Raw genomic sequence first — 23358 nt, forward strand, 5'->3', positions numbered from 1 at the left:
TGTCTTTGATTTTTTTTTTTATTTAGTTTTTTAATGTCTTTGATTTTTTTATTTATTTTTTTAAATTAATTGAGTTTATTAAACTCATTAGAATCAATTATCTGGATTTTTTTTTTACTTTTTTAAAAATATTATTATTACTTGAATATCTTATTTTAACATTATAAAAACTTTAACCCTCCCTACAACATGTCACAAGTTACCTATTTAGTTTGAACTATAAAAGTGGCTTTTTTAAAAAAATAAAAATCCTACCATGCACATACAATTTAAGAATTCATGAGCTGCGGCTAATAACTTTCATCTGCAACAATGTTCCTTTGTTCTTCCATGGAAGGACCATAAGATTTGCTACAAACAAGATAATATAAGAAGTTAGCAAAGCTCAAACTTGCAAGAAGCCAATAATAATAATCATAATGCCCCTTGTTGATATTGCTTGAAACCCAACTCTCCTGACCTTCTACTTTCGTTAAATCACGAACAGCACGAACCATAAAACTGGATACCAAGCTTGCAACAGACAGTCCTATCCCATTAAGAGTGGAGGCTATACTGGACATGCTTTTAGGCAATTCGGTGTAAAAGAATTCGTTCTGTCCGATAGGAGTGAAAGCCTCAGCTACTCCAGAGAGGGCAAGAAATGGCAATAACAAAAATGTAGAAATGTGCAATTCAGCATCAGGTCTGTCTGAGAATCCTTCCTTGATTGCAGTTTCCCTCCTAACACTCTCAGCAATTGCTAATGCAGCCATGGAAGTAGTGGATAATAGGATTCCAATTCCCATTCTTTTTTTCAAGCCGAGACGAACTGGATGTCCCTTGATTTTCGAAACGAAGGGAATAATTATGCGATCATAGAGAGCAACCCACAATACTATAACAAGAACTGCAAATGAAAGGAAGGTGGCAGCAGGAATTTCAAACTTCGAAGTGATGTGTCGGTCCATGGTGGATGCCTGGAGCACTATAAAAGATCCTTGGCTTACATTCACAAACATCAACATTCCTGATGACCATAATGGGATTACCTTTATCAGTGTTTTCAGATCTTCTACTTGATCTACTGTACAAAGACTCCATGGATCCAAAGCATTTCCATCTGGAGTCACGTCTACTTGAGGATTTCCAACAATGCAAGCTTTGTTGAAAAACCTAAGACAGGGAAAAGGAAAAATAAAATGGCTTTAGAAATTATAGTAAGATATAGTTAAATGAATACAGAGCAAGACCACTCAAGTATCCCCAAGCCAATGAACTTTATTGGAGTAAAAAACAATACACAAAACAAAAGCCTCCACATTTAAGGTTCAAAAGGCGCTTCACCTTGTTTATTTCACATGCATAAATATGGCAAATGTTTTGAGGCATATTATTCTTCTATTCACGTAAAACTTGCAGCAATTCAGGACTCAAATTTTCAGATTTGTATACTGATGATACCTCAATCTTTTACTTGGCACTGCAAGCACTGATCCCGTTGCATGATAGCGCACCTCAACTGTGGCTTCGGTAGATAATTCGACACTTCTATTTCTGAAGGAAGCAACAACAACTTGGGCCAACCCAGTAATCCAGCTTGCCTTAGGCTTCGACTTGACATAAAAGGGAGAAGCCAAGGAGAATGAAAGACCTGACAGAATCATGAGCATCACAGGAACTCCAAAACCCACCATCCACCCCATGTTCTCTTGGATGTATACAACACAAGTCATAGCAACAAATACCGATGCCGTGACTGTAACATAATACCATCTGAAGAAGCTCTCCCTTATTCTAGCACGTTGAAGACTATTTGTGATGCTCAATTGATCAGCACCAAAAGCCAAGGAAGACGATCTAATGCCACCAGCTCCTATGGCCATGAAGCCAAAAGCTGTATATAAATGCACAAGCTGTAACGTGCTTCTGGAATTGCAACTGTGACTTAAGTGGACACAGAGAGGCTGTCTTGCTTCAGGAAAAGTTGTTAGCCATAATAGAACCATCCCCTGTTCCACGAAAGTTGAAGCTGTAATTGAAAACATAATTTACTTGCACCTTTGAAATTAATTGATTCATAAGAAGAAACTTGAAAGTTTCAGACTAAAATTTTACATTTTAGAGTTTTAAATTGAAACAGCTGACGTGTATATCAAGAGACTTCCATTTAATATTTCCATTAGAAGAGACGCTTCCAATATTAGATTATGCTTTTAAATCATTAAGTTCCTGCCTTCTGAACATAGAAAAAAAATTGCAACCATATTTTCCTATTTCTATTTTTTTTTTCCCCTGAAACAAACTCGTTTGGAAGAATTTAGAAACTCCGATTGTCTCAAGAGAAAATGTATATGAGAAATATAGGAGGAAATGTCAAAAACTCTATTTTTGTTTTCTGGGACAGGCGAAAGAAGTCCATGCTCACAAAGACAGCACCATAAAGTAGAGCAAACCACCGATTTGTCTGTTGCAAGGGCATATATGAGGCCCTTTTGGCCCCGTTTTTGAAACCCCCTCCAAAAAACTATGTACTTGAGAGTATAGTGAAGGGAGCAAGGGAAAGGAAAATAGTTACCAAAAGGCTAGCCACACACCCAAAACCTATCATCCGATACCGACCCACATAAGAATCAGCGAGGACAGCCCCAAGAATTGGTGTGAAATTCGTGGCAGATGAGAAAAGGAACAATACTTGAGCACCTTGAGCAGCATCCATGCCATATTCTTTAGTCAAATACATAATCATATTTGTTGATAGCCCAAAACTTGCTAGCCTCTCAAATGCCTCATTTGCTGTCAAAAAATCGAAGATTTACCACATAATTCGAGAAAAAACAATCGTAAGGTTAGAGAAATAAGCATGTTTACTAGGTAGTACCTAGGATGAAAGGTATGGTTCGGATGCCACCCTTTCGGTTACTCAAGAGTGGTTCTGTGATCATCTGTCTTTGGTCCGATGAGCAATCCATTTATCTTCTTTTCTTGAGAGAGAGGGAGAGACTGGTGTAGAAAATGAAACTCACTGCATCATCCTCATACTACGGAAAGAGATCAGTGGACCTTTGAAAATTATAATTAGGAAATGAGATGTTGATTTCATTGTCTGAGGGAAATGTGTTTAACTTTGATGTGATAATATTAAAAATAAATTTTAAAATATAAAAAAATAATTTTAATATTTTTCAAGCACTAGTGATCGCATGAGATTTGAAATAATAAACCATCTTAATTGTTGCTTTCTGTGGTTAAATCAACAAGGAACACTAGACGTAAGGCTTTGTCTTGTTACTGATTATTCTGATTCCAGTGGTGAGGATGAATCCTTTCCTACATTAAGAAAAAGATTGTGTGTGACAAGTATACTATAAATTTGTGGGGACTCAACAATGAGTCCACTCGCTTTAAAGGATGCAAGTTACCATGAAAACTAATTGGTGAGGTTCTGAAGCCACCCTTCTGGTTGCGGTTCCAGAGGGGCTAAGTGATCATCTCTCTCGGATCTTGGCCCAATCTCGTTTACGAAAGTGGAAGACAACAGAGAGAGGGAGAGAAAAGGTGTCCCTGACAGAACTCCATAGACCACTAACTGGCACTATGGGCATTATAAGATAATCCACATATATACTTTTAAAAATGGGCATTATAAGATAATCCACATATATATTTTTTTAAAAAAAAAAACTAAAAGAGTTAAAAAGAGTGTTTAATGAGTTGTGTCAAAAATATCATCACGTCTAATTTCTAAAATAGAGGAAAATAAATTTTTTATTATTATTTTTTCGAATGGATTAATAATATTTATTTTTTAAATTTAAATACTACTACAACTATATTTTAACAGTTATATTTTTACGATTATATATTCTTGAAAACTATATTGTCACCTATAAAATGAGTGTGTGTGTATTATTTTTTGTTCATTCAATCTTTATTTCTTTTGACAATTTCTTACTTAAAATGTTTTTTTCACAATGATGACTTAATTGTTATATATAAAAAAAAAGAGATTAGAAATAATTGTTTTTATGGCATGCTTTTAATTTTATTTATATGTATAAAAATATATTTTAACACTAATAATCTTGATTATTGTATTTTTAGTGTTTGTGTTTCTTTATATAATGTTAAGGAAATCTTTCTCAATGAGATTTCTCATATATTTTTTATTTATTAAGGCAATTGAGCATTAAATTTATCTTGTATCTAGAGATCTATACCTAATTAGTCAACCTATAAAAATAATTCCAATGAAAAAAAAAACTTTAAAAATATAAAAGAATCAATGACAAAAAAGTTCATAAGAAAAAAGGTGAGTTCATAAGTAATTCCAATATTGTTAGTATAATGAGAGTTAAAGGATATGTGCTGATTCTTGTGTTATCAATAATATTATAATTAAATATAAACATTCAATTCTTATAGGTGGTGATATGCTAAATGAATTGTATTGGTCTTATATGTTTTTTAAAATTGACTTAAAAAATAAATATCATCAAATAAGAATAGAAAAGAGAGATAAATGAAAAACTGTTTTAAAACTAAATATGTTTTGTATGATTGGTTAGTTATGTCTTTTGAACTTATTAATACACTTAGTACTTTTTTTAAAATTAATTGACCATGTTTTGTCTAATTTTATAAATAAATTTGTTATGGTTTATTTTAATGATATCTTGATTTATAACAAGAATTTAAAGAAGTATGTTGAACAATTTAAAAATGTATTGGTTGTTTTGTTAAAACAATATTTATTTGTTAATCTGAAAAAAGTTTGACTTTTGAAAGGAAAAGATTATATTTCTTGGATACATTATTAGTGAAAAAGGTAATTAGATGGATGAAAAAAAAAAGTTAAGGCTATCTAAGAATGCTCTGCATCTAAATCAATCATTAAGATAATAAGTTTTCATGGTTTGAATAGTTTTTTTATATGAGATTTGTTAAGGATTTCAATGCTCTAACCATACCTTTAACTAAGATAGTTAACAAATCTATGGGTATTAAATGTGGCAAAGAACAAGCATGTTTTTTATTTATTAAAGGATAAATTAATTTTGGCTTTATTGTTATCATTGTCTAATTTTACAAAAAACAAAAACCCTCAAATTGAATGTAATACCTCAAAGATAGGTATTAGAGTAGTTTTAATATAAGATAAAAAGACCCAAAACTTATTTGAGTGGTAAGCTCAATGGTACAACATTGAATTATTGTACTTATAATAATAAGATTTTATGTTTTGGGAGGAACTTTGAAAACTTGTCAACATTATTTATAGTCTAATGAGTTCATGATCTGTATCAATCATAAGTAATTAAAAAATCTTAAGGATCAAAGAAAGTTGAACTATCTGTATATCTAATGTGTCGAGTTTATTGAAACATTCTCATACACGATTAAGTATAATTAAGGTAAGGAAAACATAATGTTTAATACATTATCATGAGAATATGTATTTTTTCAATTCTAAACACTAAATTATTAGAATTTAAGTATGTGAAAAATTTATATATTAAGGATGTTGATTCAACCAGGTATGTATTGCATATCAACATTCAGCCTTTGATAAATTTTATAAGGTTGATAAATATTTATTTAAATAAAAAAGATTGTATGTGTCTAATTGTTTTATGCAGGAGTTACTAGTCCATAAAGCTCACAGGGGTGGATTAATTAGATATTTTAGCATTGCTAAAACTTTAAATAGTTTGTATGAGCATTTTTGTTGGTTTAATATAAAAAAAAGATGTGCAAAGAATTTATGAGAGATGCATAGCATGAAACAAGTTAAGTCTAAAGTTTTATCTCATGATTTATGTACTCTTTATCCAATGCCTTAGGAACCTTGGGTTGATTAGGAACCTTGGGTTGATATGAATTTTATGCTAGGTTTTCCTAAATCAAAAAGAGATAGGGATTTTATTTTTGTAGTTAAGGATATGTTATTTTTTTAAGATCATATTTCATATCTTGTCATAAAACTGATGATGGAACTAACATAATAGATTTATTCTTTAAGAAGATAGTTCGACTAGATGGGGTATATAGGAGTATTGTGTTTGACTGTGATGTTGAATGTTTTTAGCTATTTCCAGAAGGTTTTATAGGGATATTAAGAATAAATTTTTTTATTTTTTATTACTTGTCATCCATAAACAAATGATCAAATAAAAGTAGTTAATAAAAATTTAATTATATTGTTAAGAACTATCATTCAATATATTGTCTGTCATTTATTAAATTTAATTATAATAAAAGTGTGTATTCTAATATTGATTATTTTGCTTTTAAAGTTGTCTATGACTTTAATCTTTTGATTTCTTTTATTTGTTTCCATGAGAAAACAAGGTGAAAAATATTTAAAAAAATGAACAATATGCATTCAAAGATAATAAAGGGTGGAAAAGGTTATGTTTTGAAGGTGATTGGATTTAAGTGCAAATACAGAAAAAAAAAATTTATGAAATTAAAAAATCTAAGTTAATCCCAAAAGGAGATGGACCATTCCAAATTCTTGAAAGAATTAATGATAATATCTATAAAGTGGATCTATCATATGAGTGTAATGTTAGTATTGCTTTCAATATTTCTAATCTCTCTTTGTTTGATGTAGAATATGATAATATCAAGACTTCACCAAAAAATTCATTATAAGTTTCAATTGGTTCAATTATAAGATAAAGAATAAAGAAGCTCAAAGATGCATTTAATGAGCTTATTTAAAATATTTAGACCAAAATGGATTTCAAGAAAGTAATATCAATAAGTAATTATTATACCTTAGTCAATCTAATCCATATGCAAGAAAGGCTTGCTTCATCTATAATATGGACCTAATTATTTCACAATGGTAGCTAATGAATTCCAACATTAGAGGCAATAATGAACTTATTTTTTTTTAATATATAGTTTTACTATAATAAGCATAATGTTTTATCCAATTGTTGGATAAGCCTGAAACCTTACCAAAAGTTTTCAAATGTCATGTTCTATAAGCTTAAAATTACAAGGCAATTGAATATTGGTGAAGCCTAAGATCTAAAAACTAGAGTGTAAAAATTATACTAGTTTTCTAATTAATTTAGAATTTTTTTCTATTTTACTTAGAAATATTTTCTTATTTTCTAACATTGTTTGAAATGTTTTTATCTATTATAAACATGGTTATTTAGATTATATTTAGGTTTTTTTCTTGGGGGGCATGCTTTGATTTCAAAAATTATTATTGTGTGGAAGAGGTTTAGCTTAGTTTTTTTGTTTTTTATTGAAGTACTCTGACTTATTAATAATTAATTAAGTTTCATGAAATTTTCTACGTTTCTTGTTTGTGTCTCTTTAAAAGTATTGAGTGAAAGATTGGTTATTTATAGTTTTGATATTTCTGTATAAGTTATTATTATGTCAAACTCAATTATAAACCTGATTAACTTTTTTTTAAAAAGATGTAGATTTAATTTTGAATTTCTTGAGTTTTATATCCATAAGATTCACATCACATAAACTTATTTAACAACAAATTTCAGTCTAACACAATAAAAATCAAATTTACTTAAAAGCTACATAAATTTAAAAACAACTTGCTGAAAGAATTTAACAAACAACCTTAGTTTTGGCTTTCATCATTTTGATTTTAATATTAACAACAGACAAGGGATCCTTTTACATTAACAAAATAATTTTGTGGTGAAGCATTAATAGCAATGCTAGTGGTATAAAAAAAATGGCAGGGGCTTATTGGCTTTGTGTCATGGAATCGTTAGATTAGTAAATATTCTTTGTAAATAATTTTTGTTAAATAACCGCTTTAATCAGAAGGCAAGTTATTTGATAAAATTTTAAGAATAATTTTAAGATTAGTAAATATTTTAAATAAAAAATTTAGACTTAAAACCTGAATATATTTGTTATACTTAATTTTATTAATTAAAAGAGGATAGTGAAATTTGAGTTCTTGACAGTTTAATCATTAAAATTTTAAAATAATATTAAATAACAAGTTTAATAAAATTTTAAATTATTAAATAAAATATAAAAATTAATTTTATATTACTCCATGATATATTCCATTACTCATGTGAAACCCAATAACAAAACTAAAACAATTGCACTAGAGAAAAAGAAGGCACGGTCAAGAAGAAAACTATACATCTTATAAGAGCTGTTGTTAGTGGTATCCAATATATTTAATTTATTATATATAGTGGAAATCAAATCACTTAGGTGTTAGATTCGGTATCAATTTTCTTTTATAATTTCATAAATTAAAATCAATATATAAAGTGATGACCGAATTAAGTTTAAACCAGAAAGAATGAATTTCACAGGATAAGTATTTCAATTACATGATGTTTGCAGGCTAGTGTTTCATCTATCAGTTGATTCTGAACTTCAAATGAGCATTTCGTCAGGTTAATTTCACTGTCACATTTCACTTTTCATAGCCAACTTTTCCCTTTCATTTCTTTCCAATTCATCATTGCAAATTATATTGGCACAAAAATTGGTTTTGATTTACATGCTCGGGCATTCGATGTGTCATAGAATATTTTAATGTTAAATTAAACATTATTTTCACAAAATAAAATGTTATATTATTATTTAAAAAAATTCAGAAAGTTGAATGATAAAAATTAATATAAAAAATACAGCATTCATCATGTACATTGTTAACAAGGCAAGGAAAATTTCAATTTGTCCCTCAAGTTCTGTTTTTTACATATTCTAACCTTTTTTTTTTAATTTCATGATTTGGTTATAAATTTTAATTTTATGATGTTTTAGTCTTTAGATGATGAGAACGAAATTGGCAACCTTTTAGAAAAAAAAAAAACCTGATTTTTGTTTCAATGTATCGGTTTCAAGAGAAAATAGTTTAATGAAGATAGTTTTGACTTTGAAATATATATAAAAAAATATTCGTAATTCATGAATTTATTTTTATTAAGTTTGATTTACTTTTACACTGATTAAGAGGTAATTTAGGGTTGAACATGGTTTTATAATGATTTCTATGATGATTTTGAATTGTTTTCAAATTAAAACAAGTTGAAAATTAAGTTTTGAAGATTTTAAAAATAAAACCCTAACTTTTAGGCTAGAAAATACCACGAGGTTTACTTAGCCAAACAATAGTTTAGGCTGACATACGTGTAGATTTTAAATTTAGACTAGTTATATGGATCATCTTTTTGGATCTAAATATAACTATTTTTTTTTAAATACCCTTAACTTTATATTCTATTTTTTTTAATTTTAGTAAATTTATTAAAATAATATATAAGAAATTATCCAATTATGACATAGTTTTCAAGAATATTAGAGCTTTCTATGGTAATATTAACAATTAATTTATGAATAATTACATATTAATGTAATATTCAAAATGTTTTTAAGAATTTTATCATTAATATTCAATGAAAATAAAATATTTATTTAGTTATATTTTATTTTTATTTTTATTTTTATATGATTTTTTTTACAAGTGTGTAGATATGATCTATTCATAATTTTTATTTTATTTTATTAAATTTTTTTTTAATGATTATACTAAGTTTTCATTTAAACATAACAATGTTTATGATTAAAAAAACTATTTTCGTCAAAACCAAAAAGAAATACACGAGTAAGGAGATAGTTTTAATTAAGAAGATACCTTTTTCCTCTTTAATTCAAATGATTATGTTTTTTTTTAAAAAATATTTTGTAATTCTCACTAGTTTTTATTCAAAAAAATATCTATTTAATAAAAAAGAAATGTTAAAAAAAAAAACAATATATGGTTGAGAACAAAAAAATTTGACTAGAAAAATGCATCTTTCTTCTAAAATCTTAATCATTGAGTTTCTCACATTATATAATTAAATAAAATAGATTTCAAAAAATATCCAATAGCACCGGAGAATATTAGAAATAGCTGATGAAAGCCCAGATGCTTTATAATAACTATTTGAAAAAATTTCTTGGAAAACGAACTTTTGAGAAGGAAATAGTTCATGTAAACATAATAACATATGATCTTGATGTTATAATGTTGTCATCAAGCTAGTAATTCAGCTGGTAATATTTTCAAGTGGTAAAGAGTCAACTATTGAAGAAGATATTCTTTGTTCGAATCGTGGAATCGTGCTACTTGCACCTCAAGTTGACAAGCTCTTCTTCATGATTCGATTCTTGAAAATAGCTGTCGACTAATGAATCAAGTCCTGAAGTGTGCTCACTACTTAGAAAAAGAAAGAAAAAAAAGAAAGTATGCATGCTATGATTTAGAATTCTTGAACTGTAACCAAAAGCAGTCATCTGTGAAGCCATTTTTCTTGCCTGCAAGGTCCATAAGACTTGCTACAAACAAGATAATAAATGAAGTTAACCAAGCTCAAAACTGTAAGGAGCCAGTAATAGTAATCATAATGCCCTCTGTTGATGTTGCTTGAAACCCAACTCTCCCGAGCTTCTCCTTTCGTGAAATCTCGAACAGTACTGACTATAAAACTGGACACCAAGCTTGCGGCTGACAACCCTAATCCTTGAAGCGTGGAGGCTACACTGGACATGCTTTTAGGCAACTCGGTGTAAAAGAATTCATTCTGTCCAATAGCATTGAAAGCCTCAGCTAATCCACTCAGGACAAAATATGGTAACAGCCACATTGCTGAAATGTGCAATTCAGCGTTAGGATTGTCTGGAAATCCTTCCTTGATCGCAGTTTCCCGTCGAAAGCTCTCAGCGATCGCCAATGCTGCCATGGAAATGGTCGATAATAGAATACCAATACCCATTCTTTGTTTCAAGTTGAGGCAAACGATTTTTCCCTTGACTTTCGATACTAGAGGGATAATTATACGATCATAGAGAACAACCCACGTTGTGATAACGAGAACCACAATTGAGGAGAAACTGGCAGCAGGAACTTCAAATTTTGAAGTAATGAGTCGGTTCATGGTGGATGCCTGGAGTACTAAAAAAGAGCTTTGGCTTACATTCACAGACTTGAGCATTCCAGCTGACCATATTGGGATTATCTTGATTAGTGCTTTTAGATCTTCTACTTGATCTACTGTACAAAGACTCCACGGATCTGAAGCTTTTCCATCTGGGGTCAAATCTTCTTGAGGATTTCTAATAATGCAAGCTTTATTTAAGAACCTAATACAGGGTAAAGCAAAAGGGAAGTTTTTAGGACTAACAATAAAACTCACTGAAACAGATTATGACGCGCATATTCACATGCTAATTATCTCAACTCTTAGCCTAACTTAATGAAATGCCAGAAAAAGGAGAAAGCAATTAAAAAAACAAAATTTTCAAAATTTTTCATTCAGAAGGTTGCTGATCCTCCTTCTTTTACTTGTATCAATAAAAGCAAATGATGACCTCAGAGGCATAGGTGGTATTCTATGCAGGCAAAACTTGCAGTTCTATAAATTCAGGACACAAAGTGCATAACCTAAAAGAATATGATACCTCAGTTTTTCACTTGGCACAAGAAGCATTGATCCCGTAGTATGATAATCCACCTTATCAGTGGCTTGGGATGATAATTTGATTCTTCTATTTCTAATGGAACCCACAACAACTTGAGCCAACCCAGTGATCCAGCTTGCTTTAGGTTTTGACTTGACATAAGAAGGAGAAGCCACGAAGAATGAAAGAGATGACAAGATCATGAGCACCACAGGAACTCCAAAACCCACCATCCACCCTATATTATCTTGAATGTATACAACGAAAGTCATACCAAGAAACACTGAAGCTGCAACTATGCCATAGTACCAACTGAAGAAGCTCTCTCGTATTCTAGCATGTTTAAGACTGTTGCTCGTGCCCAATTGATCAGCACCAAAGGCTAAGGAAGACGATCTTATGCCACCGGCTCCAATGGCCATAAAGCAAAAGGCTGTATATAAATGCAAAAGCTGCAATGTAGTTGCAGATTTGCAGTTGTAACTAGATTGGACACAAGGAGGCGGTCTTGCTTCAGGAAACGTTGTTAGCCACAGCAGAACCATTCCCTGTACCGTGAAAATTAAAGTGATTCCTTGTTCTGATTATAATTTAGCACTTTACAGGGCTCATGAGTGCCTTACAACCTTAATTGTAAGTCAGTAAGCTGCAGAGAATGCTCTAATTCTCATCCTTGTTAAACTCAAAATGAAGTCTCTTGTTAACAAAAATAAGACGCAAATCGCCCTGTAGAAATGACAACAGGGGGCTGGTACAAAACATGGTCCTCCAATACAGTAAAACTTTGACAAATGAGGTAAAGAAAGGATACATCTGGATCGCTAGGAGATATCATATGTCGGGTAGCAAACAAATTATTAAGGCTGAGCTAAATTATTTGGAGCCACGACAAAAAATTAATGATATTTTTTTCACCTCTTGCGTCAAGCAACTGTAATTTCGAAAAGAAGGAAAAAATAGACCTTGGAAAGAAACAGAAATATTACCAGAAGGCTAGCCAGACATCCAAAACCAATCATCCGATACCGACCCACGTAAGTATCAGCAAGAAAAGCTCCAAGAATTGGCGTGAAATTTATGGCAGATGACAAAAGGAACAAAATATGTGCCCCTTTTGCAGCATCAATCCTATACTCACTTGTCAAATAAAGTATCAGGTTTGGAAATAGCCCGTAATTTGCCAGACTCTCGAATGCCTCGTTCGCTGTCAGAAAATAGAAAATTCATCACATAATTCGAGAAAAAAAATAATCCTAAGGTTAGACAAATATGCCTGTGTACTATACAGGTAGTGAGCACCTAGGATGAAGGGTAAGGTTCTGATGCCACCCTTTCGGTTCCTCAAGAGTGGTTCTGTGATCATCTGTCCATGTTCTGATGGGCAACCCATTTATCTTCTTTTCTTCGGAGACACAGAGAGAGAGAGAGAGAGAGTGGCGTTGAAAATGAAACTCACTGCATCTTCCCCATACTACGGAAAAAGATAAGAGGAACTACAAAAATGATAATGATGGGCCAGGTACTGATGGAAAGCCGGTTTCATTTTTTAACCACAACCAGAGCAAAGTGATGCGCTACTGATGAGTTTTTTTTCAATAATAGCATAGTGAGTTGACACAATAATTATTAAATTAGCATTGTTTGATTAGTTGCCCAAATACCATATGTGCCTCTCTTGTCAACGAAAATTGATTCCACAATTAATATGGAGGTACCTAATTCAATTTTTAAGGTGCTGTATGATGTTGTTGTTACGTGAGATTCATTCACAACCACAATTATTATTATTACTTGATAATACAGCAAAAACATGTTTTTATCAGTGGAGTCCACTATCAATTATGGTACAACAAGCAGCTCCTAACTGCTTTGTGCTTAGTAAACTTATCAACAGTATAGTTATACTCTACTATTTATATGAATAATTATGTATAATTTTATTGTTTTTGTTATACTCTACTATTTACGTGAATAATTATGTATAATTTTATTGTTTTTGTCAAATTAATTCAGTTTAAAGTTAGTTTAAAGTTATGCATTCAACTAGTTCGATTTAATAAAATAAAAAAATTATTTATAATTGCATTCAACTAGTTCAATTTAATAAAATAAAAAAATTATTTATAATTATATTTTGATCATTTGATGACGTAGCATTTGCAAAATTTGATCGCAATCTCAATTTTATTCCTAATTATATTTTACTTGATATTGTTGTGCTCTTAAAAAAATTATAAAAAATATAGTCTTTGTTGAATATATTTAGTATGTTATGAAATTATACATAATTTAATGGAATAGTAAAAAAATATTAAATGTGTAATAGTTAAATCTATAACATTATAATTAAAAATCAGTAATATTAATATATATTTTTTTAGTTATTTTGTAGTTTCAATTTGAAAAGTATTTTTAACCAAATATATTAAATTATTTTTTATTTAATATCAATTTCATCCACAGTTTTAATTAAATATATATTTTTTTAAACTAATCTTAATTAAAAGTACTTTTTATAAAATATTTTTTTTAACTATAACCAATTAAATACCTTTTATAAAATAATTTTTTTTAAACTACAATCACAACAACAATCATAATATCAAACACTCCAAAAGGAATGTTTGGTAAAGTGGTAAGTTTTGTTGTTGTGGTTTCAAAAAATTATTTTAGAAAAAATACTTTTAATGGAGACTAGTTTTTTAAAATATATATTTGATTAAATATGTTGTTAAAATTGAGGTTAAATAAAAAGTTGTTTGATGTGTTTGGTTAAGAATGTTTTTGAAATTGAGGTTATAAAATAATATATATATATATATATATATATTGATGATTTTTAAGTTCAATATTATAGATTTAACTACTGCTATTATATAATTAAATAAACAATACTTTATATAAAATATTTTTTATTGTTCTGTTAAACTATCTGTAATTCCATTACGCACAAAATTCATTTGACAAGGACTACAGTTTTCATGATTTCCTAAACGTGCAACAATATCAGGTAAAATATCATCGGAATAGATTGCAATCAAATTTCACAAATGTTACGTCATCATGCAATTTCCTCTCTAATGAAATTATGTAGTGTCATTGACTAATGTTAAACATTAGTTTTTTTTTTTTAATAAAACACAATATTTAAGAATTTTTTTATTTTACTAGGTCGGACCAATCTAACGCATTTAGGTTTAGATAAACCTGATCTGACCATGAATAGTGGAGACACTTTTTGATGCTCCCATGCAATGCGAACAATGAAGAGCAACCCAAATGAAGTAGAAGGAGAAGGGAAAATGAAAGAGTAGTGCGACAATGATGGATTGAGAGATGGTGGAAACACGAAGGCTGATCACTCTTCATTGTTCGCATGCAACGTGAACATGAAGAGTGCAAAAGACAAATGAAGGAGAAGGGGAAGGGAAAGTAGCACAGTGGTGGGAACAGCGGAGGCTAGTGCTGAAAGAGAGCTGTTGCTCTATTGATGAACGACGATCCTTTTTTTCCTTTATTTTTGTTCTTCTCCTTCTCTTTTTTCTTGCGGCCTCCTATCTACAAAATAAATAGAGTAGAAACGTAGCATTTGCAAAAAGTATGTAGAGATAGCTTTTACAAAATTAAATTTTGAATGCATTTTATAGTTGGATTCATGCATGAAAATTGCGTTTTGTTTTGTAACTAAACAAGATGAAATCATGGTTAAATAAAAAATTTGTTGCAAATACATAGCCAAATAGCCTTTTGAATTAACTATCAAGTTAAGGATTAAAAAAAAATCAAACTTTCAAAACATAAAATTATCGTCAAGATTCTCAGCTTTTGTATAAAAACACTTAAGATTAGATTTTGATGAGATTTTATATTCATGGAGAGGTGAGAAAAACCATGTGGTTGATATATATATATATATATATATATATATATATATATATATGAGAATAGTTTGATATTTTTATTTAATTTAAAAAAATAAATTAATAAAGGATGTAAAATAAAATTTAGAAGCAAAGTAAAATAATAAAATAAATAAACTATAAAAAGGTCAAATGTAATTAACCCTAAATATTATCTTAATTTTATTTGACATATAGATGTAAGGTTTTGTGAGACCAAGCTATGATAAAGACTATCATAAACAACTTTACTATGGTAGGCCTTCATTAGGTAATTAAAATTTTTATGGGTTTTTGTCTAATGGAATTAAAGCCCAAATAAAAAAAGATTTTGGATAATTAAAAATTAAATTGAAAAAAATATTTTGGATAGGCATGAGTGAAACCCAGAACCCAATTAATGAGTGCTTATGAAATTAGGAACCAAAGTAAAAAAAATAAAAAATCACACATGGCAACCACGTGCTAGCTTGTGGGAGAACCTATTACTTTGCGGCAGTGCCTGCAACGATCCTGTCTTCAAAAATAGTTTTAGTGCCCGTTTATTTACCCGATAGTTTTTACTTTTAAAGCAAACTGCACAAACTAAATATTTGGTAATGCTAAAATGCATTTCATTATTCATGTGGGGCTTATACAAAATTTGGAATAAATCGCAGGTTTGTGGAAAGCAACTCTCAGTTGCTTTCGCAAACCTGTGGGCAATGGAAAGTGACTCCACCGTTTACGTGCACAATGAGTCACTTTTTGCTATTCCGGTTATTGTTTCAGGTTGATCAAGTCTTGTTCAAAGCTAAATGCATTGAACCAAATTCGACTTAGTTAAAAAAAAAAAAACTTAATTTTTATTTTTATTTTTAATTGTATTTTATTCAAAAAATAAAAAGAAGATCGCTTGATGACGTAGCATTTGCAGAATTCAATCACAATTCCCTGATGATATTTTACCTAATGTTGTTGCATGTTTAAGAAACTTAAGAAACTCTAATCCTTGTTGGATGTATTTCATATGTGATGGAATTATAAATAGTTTAATAAAACAATAAAAACTATTTGATATAAATATTATTTATTTCATGATGTAATAGCTATAGTTAAATTTACAATATTTAAATTAAAAACTATCAATATATATATATATATATATATTTTAAATTATTTTATAATCTTAATTTAAAAAATATTTTTTTAATTAAATATATTAAATTATTTTTAATTATGCTATAATTTTAATATATAAATATTAAAACATTTTTATTCTCAACTAAAAATATTTTTTATAAAATAATTTTATTTTAAACACAGCAAAAATAGATATCCCTGAAATCATCTTGACGCACTATTACATTCTAGATGGCCCTTGTTATGTTTTTAACCCCGTGGAGTCATCGACAATTGGCCTCTCTCTCTCTCTCTCCTCCCATAGAAATCTGCAGCTTTTTTTTTTTTTTTTTTTCTCTTATGTGGGATTCCTTTTCCCCTAATGATTAATAACAATCCCATAAGTTTTGATCTCTTGAAAATAGAAAACCCGAATAATCTTTCACAAAATCATTCTGAGAAAAATGGAAAAATGTTTTCTTTTCCCTGTGAAACCGACATTGAATTTTTAGAAACAAGTCATCAATTCTAATCATTAATAGAATAAATATGGAATGATTAAATTAGAAAAAAGAAAAGAAAAAAATACAGTTCAATCTACGGTGCCAGTGAATATACTACGACAAGGATGATGCTCCATGAATTACCCGGGCCGTTTAGTTTTTCTCAGTTATTAATTAATTAATTTATATACCTCAAAAATATCATAATCTTTAAGAGAAAAAACAATTAGGTTTAGTTGTAACTCAAATACCAGGATTGAAGTTTTTAATTACATAACAACCGACATTTCATTTTGTGATTTTTATTCAACTTTTGATTGAAATTTCACTTTTTGTTTTTATGCATTATATTTCTTATTTTGTAGTTTATATATTTAATAATAGTTTATATTTTTAATAATGTATTTTATTTGAATTTTTTGTTTCATATTATAAAACATAATTTACAATAATATTGAAAAAAATTGTCAGATCAAATGCGGCGATTCCTCTTCGTCGTCGTCGTCGTCGCGACCTTCCCTCTTTATGCTTGTTTTCTCTTTCGTACGATAAATAAAGAAAATTATAGATTGAATGCATGAAAATGGAGAGAATTATAGGAGAGAAGTACAAATTGGCTCGCAAAATTGGAAGCGGATCCTTTGGCGAAATCTTTCTCGGTACTTCCTTTTCTTTATCTCTCTCACATGGTTTACTCCTCCAGGATTGATTTTCTTAATTTCTCTTTTGTTACTTTCTAACAGCTACTCACATTCAATCTGGTGAAATCGTTGCTGTCAAAATTGTAAGTCTTTGTTTCTTTTCTTTTAATTTTGATTTTTCATAGTTTTTTATTAAGCTTTAATTTTTATTAATTTGTAGGAAAATAGGAGTGCAAAGCATCCGCAGTTACTTTACGAAGCCAAACTGTATAAGATTCTTCGTGGTGGAAGTAAGCCCCCCCCCCCGGCAGAAATTAGTGATTTTCTTTTCTTTTCTTTTCCTTTTTGGATGTGAAAACTTGTTATTTTAAATTTAATTCACTTTATTTTCTAGGGATTTGTTTTTTATTTTTGGAAATTGTGTTAATCAGGTGGTGTTGCGAATATAAAATGGTGTGGAGTAGACGGAGGAGATAATGTATTAATAATTGATTTGCTAGGTCCGAGTCTCGAGGACTTGTTTGTGTACTGTGGGAGGAAGTTTTCCCTTAAAACGGTGCTAATGTTGGCTGATCAGATGGTAATAACTGGCGATGCTATTCGGTTTTATTTTATTCGAATGTGATGAGTTTTGATTGTTGGTTATTTGAATTTTTTGAATGGAGATTGCGAGGATTGAGTACATGCATGCTAAGGGATTTTTGCATAGGGACATTAAACCGGATAATTTTCTCATAGGTCTTGGAAGGAAAGCTAATCAGGTAATTGTTTCGTGTTTTTGTGCAATAGTGTTTTAATTTTATGTGAATGAGTTATTGGAGGTTTTTTTTTTTCCTAATAAATGTCCCCTCATTTTGTTTCATGCACCAGGTCTTTGTCATTGACTTTGGGCTTGCAAAAAGATATTGGGATACAACAACACACCAACATATTCCTTACAGGTAGCTATTTTCATAACCAAGCTCTTGTTTGGCGTCTAGTGGGTTTTGTATATCTCTTCTCTAAGTTTTCATGTTGTCTAAATTGTTTGGTTGTCTAAATAGATGAGAATGAAAATGGTTGAGCAGTTTTCATGTGAGAAAGTGGGTTAGGTCATTCATGATACTTGAAACTTTGTAGTTTAGATATGAACATGGCTTTTGCTCACAGGCTTAACAGTTACCAGTCTGGTATATGCTAGATAACATTCAAAAGTGGAAGTCGGAACCTTGATTTTTTCATTCATAAAGTTTATATTAGCTATTCATCGAAATTAGTTTGTCAAAGGCTTGGGTTTGCTAAATTGAGTTTTGGCCTTTTACCTTCAGATTGTTATTTTGAGATGTTATTATTGACTTGTTGTTATCCCTGAAAGGTCTTTTATTTTGTTTAGCATCAAGATATGACTTCATAACATGTATAAAAAACACTATGATATGTTCACAACCAGAAAACCTCTGAGGTTTCTGGGCTAAAACCTTTTGTGATATAATAAATTTTTTTTTTTTAGATTAACGTGGGTGTCCGGGTTAGCTTATGTGTATCACGACTAATTCCACGAGCCCTAAAGTTAACGTACCACGACTAATTCCACGGGCCTTAAAGTTAACGACCATGTAAGCCTTCAGTGGCCATCATATGAGCAACCAAGGACTCGAACCTGAGACCACAGAGAGAGCAAACCCCTTGATCCCAAATCCTTACCACTTGACTACCACCTAGATGGTTGTGATATAACATTTTTTATTGCCTTTGTGGATGCTGTGTATGCTACTTTTCTCAGTTCCTTTGTTTTTGCATATCATGTAAACGACCCATCCACTTAATCTTTATTTGTCTTCCATGATTAACTAAAGCTTCATTTTTCTTTCCCTTTCCCGCTTTGAAAAGAGAGAACAAGAACTTAACAGGAACTGCAAGGTATGCAAGTTGTAATACTCATCTAGGAATTGGTAAGTTAGAGAGGTTTTGTTGCCGTGTTTGATATATCAAATGAGCCATTTGGTCTACACTCACATTTTATTTGCTACTCAGAGCAAAGCCGTCGAGATGATCTGGAGTCCATTGGCTATGTTCTTTTATACTTTTTGAGAGGAAGGTATGCTGCCACAGTGTATGTAGAGAAAATATTTTTATTAGTGAGGGAGTTGTAAATATGGTCATTTTTTACCTTTAGTACCTCGATCATTTTGATGGCTGTTTGATGTTTTAACTAGATGATATGATTAGTTGGTCATTGGCTATCTGATAATTGGTTTCTGAATTTAGCCTTCCATGGCAGGGTCTGAAAGCTGCAACGAAGAAGCGAAAGTACAATAAAATATGCGAGAAGAAGTTATCAACTCCAATTGAGGTATGTGGCCAAATGCATTAATCAAGGCTGGCTCTTCAAAAGGTGACCCTTCCCTCAAACTTCTGTTGTCAAATCATGCTTCTTATCATATATCACATTTGTAAACATTCATCTGAAATTAAAAAAATATAGTAACCTGAAAATCATGCAATTACAAATGTGCCTGTTTCACGTTTTTAACATAAAGTATGTTTTTCATTTTACTTTCTGGTCTAATATTCAGGGGTTTAACACCGAAAATTGTTGATAAAGTTAAGGTTGCAGTGGATCTATAGGTTCTAAGGAAAATAAAGTATAACTAAATGCCTCAATAGCTCATTTAATGTAAAGAAGAAACAGGCTTTGAGAGCTGTTGTTCTCAAACTTGAATTCTTTATGCATTTTTGGTTCCTTGTATTAGTTTGAATCCTGTGGAGTTTGCTTTATTTTATAGTCTGTTGACATCACATTTGTTTTCTAAAGGTACTGTGCAAGTCGCATCCTGTGGAGTTTGCTTCTTACTTCCATTATTGCCACTCTTTAACATTTGACCAAAGACCTGATTATGGATTTCTGAAGCGGCTCTTTCATGTCTTGTTTACTCGAGAAGGTAATTGATTAATTAATTGTGAGGAATTCTTTTTAATGCTGGTTCAGAGTGGGGATGATAGGGAAGTTATGTTTGTTGGTCATTGAGGACTGTGAAGCCTGGAAACTGATAATGAACAATATTTGGTCCATTACATGTAGCAGTCCATTTTGTTGTAAAGTCACATCCATGTGGGCTTTCAGAGTTGGTCATTATGTAATATGTTTTGATCTACATATTTTCCAATTTCTTGCAGGATTTGAGTTCGATTATGTTTTTGACTGGACCATCCTGAAGTACAAGCAGAAACAGAGAACAAAGCCACCAGCTAAATCACCCGTTAGTTATTCCAACCTTCTCTTTTTAAAATATTTCTAATGATGAAATGCAAAGATCTTTATTCATGAGATTGCAATATTGCTCTATTTCATTTATTCATAAATTGTCTTCAAATCATCCAGTAAACTAATTCACTTTGCTTCTGGAGTGGCTTATTAAATCTTTTTTTTTTTTGATTTAATACTTTCATGTGAGATCTTCCAGGACTTGCAGCCGAATTCTAGAGTGACAGGCAGTCGAGCAATGGCAATGGCTCTTGATAAGGGTAAAGGTAAAAGCCCAAGGATTCCCAGTCTGTTCATGTTTAAATTTCCATCTTGTTTATCTAGGTCTTGTACACTTGGCAGGAGTTTGCTTTTTCACATCATTTTAACTATTTATGATTGAACTGTCACCGCAATTTTGATGGAAAATATTTCTATCATGTTGCTTCCTTTTATTTTTTGGTAAGAAAGAGGGGTTTGGCTTGTTGCAGAGGGTGTGTGAGGATGCCAAGGGATGTTAAACACCTTAATAAACTGAATCCAGTCCATTTTAACAGAACACATTGATTATCAATTCACTTGCATGGGAACAGGTTGTTGTAGTAAGCTCAAGCATAGAAATACAAGAGTAGAAATGATGGTTTGAAATCTCAAGGTGAACTTGTTCTTGATAGTTTGTTTGTAGGTTATTTTAAAAATCATTTCTGGAAACACTAACATGTGATGCTAGATGTCAAATGTTAATCTGTTGTACTGCAATGGCTTGGTAGAAGTTCAACAATGATGCAATGACCTCAATTAGATTTTGGGGAAATCAATAGTTAACCATTCTAACACAGTAATACCCAAGTAGAACCTTTTCTACTCCTTTTTTTTCTTGGTTATACTGGACTTTTGTTCAAGCCTCAACCCATAGTGAATCTAGGCAACTGTTTTTATGTTTCGTATTCCTTTTGCCTTGACCCATGGGGAATCTAGAAAGCTGTTTTTAGGTTTTGTATTCCTTTTTTTGTGTGGTTTCTTTCTATTCAGCATTAGTTTATTGGAGTCTCAACTAAAGAGGCAGTTGAATGAACCAGGGAAAGTTCTCTGGTGGACAGGAGATCATGGAGAAGGGTGATGCGAAACTTATTTGTTTAGGATTTGAAAGATTTTGCTCTATTGAATTCTAGAAGTTCATCTAGTTTTGTGTGATTTTTGCACAACATATTAAATTTTACGTTCAATTTTTTTACTTTCAGGGGTCAGTGGTGCTTCTTATTTTGCTGAGGTTACTGATCACAGAGGATCAAATAAAGTTGCTTGTCCAGATGCTCATATGCAGTCTGGCTCGTCATTTTCTTGGAATTTAACTGCTGATAATCCAATTGACAAACATGTGAGTCATCTTTTCTTGTGATCTTTAGTATTATGTCTTCTCTATGTTCTCTTCATTTGCCTGTATATTGCTAGAATGCATAGCCAGTGTTGTATTTCAATGCAACTTCTATGTGTTTGACGACAGTTTCTTTCTTACTAATTGTTACTGTCACCAGAATCAGTGTGCTAGAAATTTTGTGGATCATAGCTATTTGAGATTTTATTGTTGCAGAATATGACCAATGCATCAATGCCGTCAATTGCTCCACCCAGTGCATCCAGAAGGGATTTTATGAAACTAGATGGCTCAACTGATGCTGTGAGCAGTGGTCGTGGGGCTGGGAACAGAGCTGGTGCTTCAAGCAGGTTGATGAGAATTTCTTCAGCCAAGTAATTGGTATGGCAACTGCACTTTCAGAAATTATTCTGTATGTTACATGTCATTCTTGCGTTTTTACTGTTTTTCAAATGTTTTCATGGACATGATTGCTATGAAACCTTGTATACTATTTTTTGATCAACTACTGAGCTTTACTGTGTATTTGCAGCTGTAATTTGGGAGACAGAATCCAGGGATAGTCTTGTCACTGACATGAAGTTTCGATGGCTCAATCTCTATGCTCAAGGATATGTCAAATTGTTTTATGTATTCAGAAGGTGACTACAAGGAGACACATTGGATGGCGCTGGGCCTATCAAAGCATGTTTTTTTTTTTTTTTTTTTGTTGTTGTTCAAGATGGAAAAATGGTTAGGCCTTTTTGACATTTATTGTTCAATTGAGGATATGTATATTGTTTCTTTTGCTCCTCTATCTCTGGATGATGTATGGCTGTTTTGACATGTATTTATCTAATTCAAAACAAATTACTTTTAGTTATTAGTGCTTTATTTTTCAATCCAAACCTTGGAGTTTTACCTGGATTAATTTGAATTATGGTACTCGCATCCTTCATAATCTGAAAGTAAAAAAATCAAGTGTTTCAGGTGCCATGTCATCTTGCCTGCTCTTGTGGAGCTTTCTCACCATCATCTTTTCACCTTGCAATAAAGCTTTGGGAAACCATTTTCTTTAGCAACTTTATATTTCCATTTTCAGATTGATATAGTTAAAGTATTGTATGAAATTCATTTACTGAGTGGAAAAAGCTGCTGGAAGTATGGATGCAAATGAAGATGGTTTCTTGGATAT

General features: G+C 30.9%; 3 protein-coding genes across 6 annotated transcripts; 1 reads left to right on the plus strand and 2 right to left on the minus strand.

Annotated features, from left to right (window-relative positions):
• Nucleotides 1-211: 211 nt before the first annotated feature.
• LOC105127164 (protein NRT1/ PTR FAMILY 1.2-like) lies at nt 212-3559 on the minus strand. Of its 3 annotated transcripts, none has more exons than XM_011028326.1 (5): nt 3402-3559; nt 2861-3020; nt 2558-2775; nt 1444-1991; nt 212-1155 (listed from the first exon to the last, which is right to left on the minus strand). In XM_011028326.1, exons 2-5 carry the CDS (start codon nt 2949-2951, stop codon nt 291-293), a joined length of 1722 nt encoding a protein of 573 aa, XP_011026628.1. In that variant the 5' UTR covers nt 2952-3020; nt 3402-3559; the 3' UTR covers nt 212-290. The 3 variants fall into 3 exon arrangements, with proteins under 3 accessions (XP_011026628.1, XP_011026627.1, XP_011026626.1); XM_011028325.1 differs by having other exon boundaries at nt 2861-3042; XM_011028324.1 differs by lacking the exon at nt 3402-3559 and having other exon boundaries at nt 2861-3138.
• A 6643-nt stretch (nt 3560-10202) lies between these two features.
• LOC105127163 (protein NRT1/ PTR FAMILY 1.2-like) lies at nt 10203-13016 on the minus strand. Its single transcript, XM_011028323.1, has 4 exons — nt 12742-13016; nt 12429-12646; nt 11443-11990; nt 10203-11124 (listed from the first exon to the last, which is right to left on the minus strand). Exons 1-4 carry the CDS (start codon nt 12830-12832, stop codon nt 10275-10277), a joined length of 1707 nt encoding a protein of 568 aa, XP_011026625.1. The 5' UTR covers nt 12833-13016; the 3' UTR covers nt 10203-10274.
• Nucleotides 13017-17393: 4377 nt separating this feature from the next.
• On the plus strand, nt 17394-23049 carry LOC105127165 (casein kinase I isoform alpha-like). 2 transcript variants are annotated; one of them, XM_011028327.1, is made up of 15 exons: nt 17394-17604; nt 17689-17729; nt 17807-17876; nt 18018-18166; nt 18252-18347; nt 18457-18527; nt 19456-19517; nt 19600-19663; nt 19834-19918; nt 20381-20507; nt 20743-20825; nt 21030-21096; nt 22051-22187; nt 22401-22565; nt 22717-23049. In XM_011028327.1, the coding sequence occupies exons 1-14, from the start codon at nt 17523-17525 to the stop codon at nt 22560-22562; spliced, it is 1296 nt and encodes a 431-aa protein (XP_011026629.1). In that variant the 5' UTR covers nt 17394-17522; the 3' UTR covers nt 22563-22565; nt 22717-23049. The 2 variants fall into 2 exon arrangements, 1 of the variants encoding a protein (XP_011026629.1); XR_842562.1 differs by lacking the exons at nt 22401-22565; nt 22717-23049 and adding an exon at nt 21842-21925 and having other exon boundaries at nt 22051-22142.
• The last annotated feature ends 309 nt before the right edge of the window (nt 23050-23358 follow it).

Source organism: Populus euphratica, unplaced genomic scaffold, assembly GCF_000495115.2.
Source record: "Populus euphratica unplaced genomic scaffold, PopEup_1.0 scaffold50.1, whole genome shotgun sequence".
In the NCBI taxonomy this organism is placed as follows: Eukaryota; Viridiplantae; Streptophyta; class Magnoliopsida; order Malpighiales; family Salicaceae; genus Populus; species Populus euphratica.

Bases quoted from the DNA above. Each gene is read 5' to 3' on its own strand.
- LOC105127164 (XM_011028326.1), bottom strand. From the start codon at position 2,951: ATGGATTGCTCATCGGACCAAAGACAGATGATCACAGAACCACTCTTG. The intron at 2,776-2,860 runs GTACTACCTAGT...ATTTTTTGACAG, and splicing joins AACCATACCTTTCATCCTAG to CAAATGAGGCATTTGAGAGG. The intron at 1,156-1,443 runs GTATCATCAGTA...TCCCTGTCTTAG, and splicing joins GTGCCAAGTAAAAGATTGAG to GTTTTTCAACAAAGCTTGCA.
- LOC105127165 (XM_011028327.1), top strand. From the start codon at position 17,523: ATGAAAATGGAGAGAATTATAGGAGAGAAGTACAAATTGGCTCGCAAA. The intron at 19,518-19,599 runs GTAAGTTAGAGA...TTTGCTACTCAG, and splicing joins TAATACTCATCTAGGAATTG to AGCAAAGCCGTCGAGATGAT. The intron at 22,188-22,400 runs GTGAGTCATCTT...TTATTGTTGCAG, and splicing joins ATAATCCAATTGACAAACAT to AATATGACCAATGCATCAAT.
- LOC105127163 (XM_011028323.1), bottom strand. From the start codon at position 12,832: ATGGGTTGCCCATCAGAACATGGACAGATGATCACAGAACCACTCTTG. The intron at 12,647-12,741 runs GTGCTCACTACC...ATTTTCTGACAG, and splicing joins AACCTTACCCTTCATCCTAG to CGAACGAGGCATTCGAGAGT. The intron at 11,125-11,442 runs GTATCATATTCT...ACCCTGTATTAG, and splicing joins GTGCCAAGTGAAAAACTGAG to GTTCTTAAATAAAGCTTGCA.